Genomic DNA, 6,696 nt, shown 5'->3' on the forward strand with positions numbered 1-6,696 from the left:
AGGACTAAAGTTTAGTCCAGAGACTAAAGTTTACTCCCTACCATGTTTGGTTGTAGAGACTAAACAGATTCTAAATACATTAAATTTAACACATAAAGACTAAAATACCCATTTTCTTGTTTCACAATAGTTTTATAGGCAAGGGCAATTGGAGTAAATATTGTCAATTAGTCTCTTTTAGCACCCATGTGAGGGACTAGAGACTAAAGCCAATTAGTCTCTACTTTAGTCCTTCCGTTTGGCAAAATAAAGACTTAACGGGACTAAAAACTAGGGACTAAAGATTAGTCCGTCTAACCAAATGGGTACTAAGTTTTGATCACTTGAAATGATTCTTAATCTATTTCTGGACAAACGAACAAGACCTTAGGTGACTAGCACATCCAGATTTCGTCCGGACCAGTGACCAATTGGCAGATTTGCTCACGAAGCCGCTTAGGAGCTAAGCGTTCGGAGCGACATCATTAGCACCGAATCGGCGCAACAAGATTAGGTGGAGTTTGTCAGAGATAATACATTGCGTCTAGTTAGAGTCTAAGTTTAGCAGGGTTTGTTTTCTTCCCTGCAGAATCAGTGGTGGCCTTGACGACACCCGGTCATTGCGCCCACTATCCTTGGCTGTGGGATGGCACAGCTATTTTTGGGGGTGTGTGCGCATGCATCCGGGGCCGGGGGTCGAACGCGAACCTGTAACCAGCGTCAATAAAAAGGAGTAGTAGAAAACCAAAAAAATACAGCGATTGTTGTTGTGCCTGTGCGCTGCGCCAAAACCGACCGTCCACTGACTCTGAGTTCTTGAGTGTTCATCACCGAGTTCGTCAGACAGGAAGAGGGAGCGAGCGTCCTAGCGACGTTTTGATATCCGAGGGCCGAGGCCGGGATTTATTTAACATGATCTTGAACATCTTGAGGTTGCTCTGTTGGTTGCATTTGATGAACTCTTGTGTGCGATATTGTATCCTCCAGTCTGGCGGAGTAGAGTAATTTGAGCTGTTGATGAAGGGATACCAGGTACCAGCTACTGATTATTGTTGTAGCCGAGAGGCCAGGCCACCACCAGTCCAGGCCAGAGCTAGCCTCGGTGCTTCTGCCATGAGCACTGAGGAGGAGTTATTGGTTGCTCCCTGTACACAAATGACGGTGTATGTGCTTGACGATAGTTGGCTGCTCCTATATATTTATTCGTCTGAGGTTGTAAGCTAGGGTTGATGAGTTGTGATTAATAATCTGTACCTGGCAATACAGCTTGGTCATGCGTGTATGGTGGCCATTGGTGGCTCGTGTTGGCCTGCCTGTTCTTGTTGTCGTCGGTCGTCTGCACTCGTTGGTGTGCATTTGCGAGAGCATTTGCAGCCAGCAGACATGTCTATTGCTACAGCATGACGATGGACCTGCACCAGCCAAGTCGTCCATCGGTTGTTGTTCAATCTCCTACATTTCTAGCTTTTTTCAGATGTACCACAAATCTGTTAGGATTTTATTTTTTGGAAGAGTTTGTTAAAGATTGTTTGTTGACATTACAGCATGTAGAATTTGTTGAACCCCATCTTGCTCATTTTGTAAAGTGTCAGACCGAAGAGACGGGTTGTTGGAGAACGAACCAAACAGCTCCAGCAAAATCGCAGTGAAATTAAAGATGTGCATCCGTCTCCATCAGGTATATATAGTAGTGCTTACCAATGTGACTTGAGTACCTTCCTGCTCTTTCGCCTGTGTCCAGTGCCCTTCTTATCAGTCTCCAAACATAGGTTTTTACGATTTCCACGCCCTTTGTAGGATTTTTGGTTCACCTGTGATGAGATGCCGCGATCCTTGTGTAAGTTGTACCTCGAACTGAGAGCTTAGATGTGTGTAAACAAAAAAAAAATGCTTTGTCATACAATCTCCCTTTTTGCCGATGTCCATCTCAGAATGTCATGCTCCTGAGTCTGCAATAGCTTGAACCTGTACAGTTGCCTGAAGACCTTGCTGGCCAAACACGTTAGCGATGAAATCTAGATTCCCGGTATGAGAGTTTAGGCAGCAAGAGATCGGCTATAGTACTAGGCAGAGGAGAGGCAGATGACTGACAGGATGAAGGTGAGGTGGTCCATAAAGAGATGGGCAGATGACTGACAGCAAGAGATCGGCTACAGTTGTCCATAAAGAGTTTCTGGGAAATATTCAACTTTGAGGATGCTAGTGTGAAAGTGTTCTCATTAGTAGCAATGTCCCAAGCAGCTCACCAGAAAATGACCCCTGAAAATCAGTTCCAACAGATCTTTTAAAGCGGTAGATTATTTTTGGGTCATTTCAGTAGTTGGACTATTGAAGCAAGATTTAAGACTATTATAACTATGTTAGAGGACATAAGGGTCCTTGTAACTAGAAGAATTCAAGAGAACATGAGAAATAGTGAGAGGTGGATTAGAACATTATATGTCCCACCAATATCTTAAGAAAGGTTAAGAAGATTACGCGTAGGACGACCCAGTTTTTGTCATGTCTTATGGAATGGTGAAACTGGACTTTGAAGCGAGAGACAAGAAATGAAGGTTCATTAATTGTGAATCTGAAAAACGGGACATGCTCTTTCAGATTTTTGCCAACGTAACATGCTTGTGTTGTTCAGAATATGGTTGAAGAGCATAATAGTTACATGCAGACGTGGTTCTACATTAGTCTATATATACAAGAGGACATAAATATACTCTGTCAAAATGGTGTTTATGTATTTATTTATTATTGTAATGTTTCACCATGCATCACACGATAACGGAATCGGCTAAACACCAATTTGCTTGCAGCAGTCACAAGCCAAACGGCTAGCTCACAGTCACAGGCAAGAAGCAGCAATCTTGCAACACGCGCGCCTGCTTCGATTTCTATTTCTCTCGCAAACACCAATTCGCTGTGGCTAGTGGCTACTGCCTCTGCGGCTGGGAGGAGAGGGAGGTATCGAAGGACCGCCTCCTGACGAGGAGGCAGGTGACCCTCGCAGCTGGCTGCTGCTGCTGCTGCTGCCGCGTGGCGTCGCCGAGCGTGCACAGCACGAAGTCCGGGCGGTGCAGCGAGAGCGGGAGGCGGTCCTCGCCGACGGCCAGCGCGGTGGCGTCCAGGACCACGTGCCACGCGTTGCGGTGCGCCTCGGACACCCAGTGCAGCGAGTACCGCGAGGCGGCGGCGGCGGACGGCGACGAAGAGGAGGGGGAGACGACGGCCGGGTACGCGAACAGACCCTTGGGCGCGTGCTTGGACTTGCGCCGGAAGTACTGGCTCAGCTGCGACCCCTTGATGCGCAGGTCCAGCCACGACTCCGGCGCCGCGATCACCTTCGCCTCCTTGTACGCCGCGAAGGCGCGGATGCTGTCGCTCTCCTCGTCCAGGATCGACATGTAGTAGCTGCTCCGGAAGAACGGGTAGCTCTCGCCAATCTGCCATGTAATGTAAATATAACCCATGTTATTTCGGGCGTGCTTGTACAGTACAGTACATGCGGCATGCAGGGTGACAAGTCTGAGCGCAGCCCCTGTTGGGCTGGGCCTAATTGGCGTGCTTGTGCAGATACGTGGATCAGCTTAAATTAGAAGCTCAAAGTCCATCTGGATTTTTTTTGTCATTTATTTTGTTCTCGTGTAGGGTCGATTAATAAAGGGTCAAATGACTATGCTATGGCTTTTATTACAAAAAAGAAAATAAATAAATAAATCACCGTGTCACACTCAAGTTCTACCACTTGCACCTCGTTAGTCCTCCATATCAATGTTCCAAATCACCCAATAGTTTATCCCAAAGCTTTGTAGTACTAACTTAAAAAACCAAGTACGGCCATGCAGCGCCGATGTGACATTTAAGCATCCCTCGGCGCTGCATGGCCGATGCAGCGCCAATGTTTATTATATTTAGTACTCATAATAAACATTTAAGCATCCGATGTGACACAGGATAATTAATTTTAGTCCCAAACCAAACCCCTATGGTTAAACAATTTGAACCAGAAGAATTAAGACCGGCTACGGCATGATTTAAAAACCATTATAGTTGTAGTAATAATGAATTAACTAATGATAATGGTAACCACAACGACAGGCTCTGCCTACCAGCATCATGGCGTCCCTCGGCGTGGGCGCGAAGAGGACGAGGTACTCGTCGTCGGTGAGGCCGCAGTGGCTGAGCACGCGGTTCCTGGCCTGGATCTCCGGGATCGAGATGAAGCTCCCCGGGAAGGACGACTTCTTGGTGAGCATGTCCAGCAGCCGCGACGGCTCCAGCCGGACCGTGTCCGCCGAGTCGGGCCTCGTGCCGGCCGACGACGACGGCGACCCCGCCGGCGACGAACGCTGCCGCTCGCCGCCGGCCTCCGGCGACATGTAGTAGGTGGAGTAGAGGTCGTCCTTGTCGCAGCTGCCGTCCTCGATGAGGCCGTGCGAGTACTGCGGGTACATGGCCAGCACGTACTGCTCCACGTACTGCCGCTCGCTGGGCGTGATGGGCCCCGACCACCGCAGGTCCAGCCCGTGCAGCGTCGAGATCGCCTCCGCGATGATGTGCGCCGGGATGAACTCCCGCGGGCAAACCTTCTGCTTATATATATATGTTTATTACAAACACAATTATTTCTGGACGAAAATTCAAGCAAACCTTCTGCTTGTATACTATTACTAGCTGCTTAATTACCTTCACAACCATGCTGTTCGGCCTGCTTGATGTGCCAGGAAGGGGGCTGGGAACTGAGGCGCAGATTCCATCTTTAAATTCTCCACCTAGTAAGCCCTGATGAATTGGATGAATACACACACACACAAACAACCAGTAAGTACTAGTACATGACTCTAACAAGGAATTAAACTATTTTAACCTTTTTAGTTAATCTTAACAAAACACCAGTAGTTATATATGGATTCACATCTCTAGCTAGAACAGAAACTAGATGAAATACACACCTTGTGTTCCATGTGGATGTGCTCCATCTTTCCGCACATTTGTGCACCTTTAATCGACTGTCTAGAGAGTAGAGAGAGACAAAGAGAGAGAGAGAGAGAGTATGTCGTCTGTTCTTCGATGGAGAACAAGAGTTATGGAACAAGTTGGATTTGACAGAGTATATATGTATGAGGAGAAGCGGGGCAGCGGATGGAGTATACTGAAGAGGCAAGCTGCAGGGATAATAGTGCTTCTAAGTCTGGTCCTCAAGGAACAAGATATAGCGCTACTAGGATGCAACAGCTGTTTAGCCGTGGTTCTTTATACAGCACTACTGATTGATGAGGCACACATAACAAATGTCCGTGTCTCTATCAAAGGGAGCATAGACAAATTGCTGTGTCATATATGAAAAATCCAGCTGTTTCTATGTGTTGTTTAATTTCTGATGATGTGGGTCTATGGCATCTAGCTACAGGCATATACCATGTTCCTCAGCATTATTGGAGGCTTGGTCTTTATTCAGATACAAACATCCACACACATTTATACACACACTATATCAACACTTCAGAATTACTGGACCTACATGCAGAAAGCTAGAAAATCTACTAGGTTCGACCAAGATAACATGCAACAAGAGAAGTGTAGATCATTATTACTAGACGTGTAGTACAATAGAAGAAGAATGCGTCAATATAGTGAAAATAGTATTACATCCTCACGTACCAACAACAATAACATATTTACCTGTACTCTTCACGTATTCGTTGCCGCTCAACACCACAACAACGCCAGCGACATCTTTATGGTATCCACGGTTGTAAGGATCAAACACTATTACGCTGGTGTGCTAGCACCACACACACAGTGAGAAGAAGGGCAACAAATGCTTGAGCGCTCGCAAACCTGGGAAAGAGGCGGTGACAGGCGATAGCTAAGATGTGTCTCTCTCTTCTAGCATGTCAACTCTCTACTATATTAAAGCACCGGTTTTGTGGGTTGTGCATCACATCGAAGCATGTAGGTCTATTTCTTTTACCGCTTCTTGCCTAACAAATGGGCATTGAGAAACCATCCAAGCCCAACACGATAGGAAGCCATACGCAGAGCAATACTCCCACATAGTACCATCTCGCTATCTGAAGGAGAACGAGCACCCGAGCGACTTATAAAAAAGGGTCGGGCTCCTATTCAACTCATACCTTTCTCGGGCTTTTGGTTAAGATAAGGTGTAATATTTGTTCTTATCAGTTTAATATAGGATATGTTCACTCTGATCTTACATTTATTTTTTATGGGTATCAAATATGTTTGTGTGCCGTCGCAATGCACGGGCGTTGTACTAGTCTTTCCTAAATATAGACTCATGCTAATGGATTTTTAACTTAAAGGCTCATTTATGTTATCATGGATCATGGTTGCCTCTCTGGAATATTTTTTACGATCTCTCATTTACACTAGAGTCAATCATCTATTTAGTTGTTGCAATCTCTTAAGTACTAAAGACGGACATGATATAAAACTATTTTCGAGTCATTAATCAATAGTGATGTCTAGCAGCACATATCAAATCCTATATACACATAAAGATCATATGGGTCGAATCTTGATACACACACATCTGATCCTTTTGCCACACTATATCTATCGAACTCAAGGGGAGATTTGTGCCACCCTTCTAATATCTCGACACTTCACTCAATTTGGTAATGGATTATATCTTGTCATTAGCTTTGTAGTCACATCATAATTAACTATCTAATTATATTGTCATGACCATGCACTTTCTTA

At 45.6% G+C, this 6,696-nt stretch overlaps 1 protein-coding gene, 1 long non-coding RNA gene and 1 pseudogene across 4 annotated transcripts; 2 read left to right on the top strand and 1 right to left on the bottom strand.

Moving 5' to 3' along the window:
- The first annotated feature begins 722 nt into the window (after nucleotides 1-722).
- On the top strand, nucleotides 723-2,825 carry LOC103652913 (uncharacterized). Of its 3 annotated transcripts, none has more exons than XR_002269018.1 (3): nucleotides 723-1,657; nucleotides 1,777-1,816; nucleotides 1,911-2,825. It is a non-coding gene; the product is annotated as an uncharacterized lncRNA (long non-coding RNA). The 3 variants fall into 3 exon arrangements; XR_002269019.1 differs by having other exon boundaries at nucleotides 723-1,142; nucleotides 1,246-1,657; nucleotides 1,777-2,825; XR_002269017.1 differs by having other exon boundaries at nucleotides 1,777-2,825.
- LOC100274961 (uncharacterized) lies at nucleotides 2,689-5,040 on the bottom strand. The gene is made up of 4 exons (NM_001174537.1): nucleotides 4,923-5,040; nucleotides 4,657-4,752; nucleotides 4,080-4,559; nucleotides 2,689-3,413 (listed from the first exon to the last, which is right to left on the bottom strand). The coding sequence occupies exons 1-4, from the start codon at nucleotides 4,959-4,961 to the stop codon at nucleotides 2,904-2,906; spliced, it is 1,125 nt and encodes a 374-aa protein (NP_001168008.1). The 5' UTR covers nucleotides 4,962-5,040; the 3' UTR covers nucleotides 2,689-2,903.
- A 1,063-nt stretch (nucleotides 5,041-6,103) lies between these two features.
- Nucleotides 6,104-6,253, top strand: LOC111591476 (uncharacterized; annotated as a pseudogene).
- Nucleotides 6,254-6,696: the final 443 nt, after the last annotated feature.

Source organism: Zea mays, chromosome 4, assembly GCF_902167145.1.
Source record: "Zea mays cultivar B73 chromosome 4, Zm-B73-REFERENCE-NAM-5.0, whole genome shotgun sequence".
Taxonomy (NCBI): Eukaryota; Viridiplantae; Streptophyta; class Magnoliopsida; order Poales; family Poaceae; genus Zea; species Zea mays.

Excerpts from the sequence above, each read along its gene's own strand:
- LOC100274961 (NM_001174537.1), bottom strand. The coding sequence starts at position 4,961 with ATGTGCGGAAAGATGGAGCACATCCACATGGAACACAAG. Across the intron at positions 4,753-4,922 it reads ACATCCACATGGAACACAAG|GGCTTACTAGGTGGAGAATT; the intron begins GTGTGTATTTCA and ends CCAATTCATCAG. Across the intron at positions 3,414-4,079 it reads CGAGGGACGCCATGATGCTG|ATTGGCGAGAGCTACCCGTT; the intron begins GTAGGCAGAGCC and ends ATTACATGGCAG.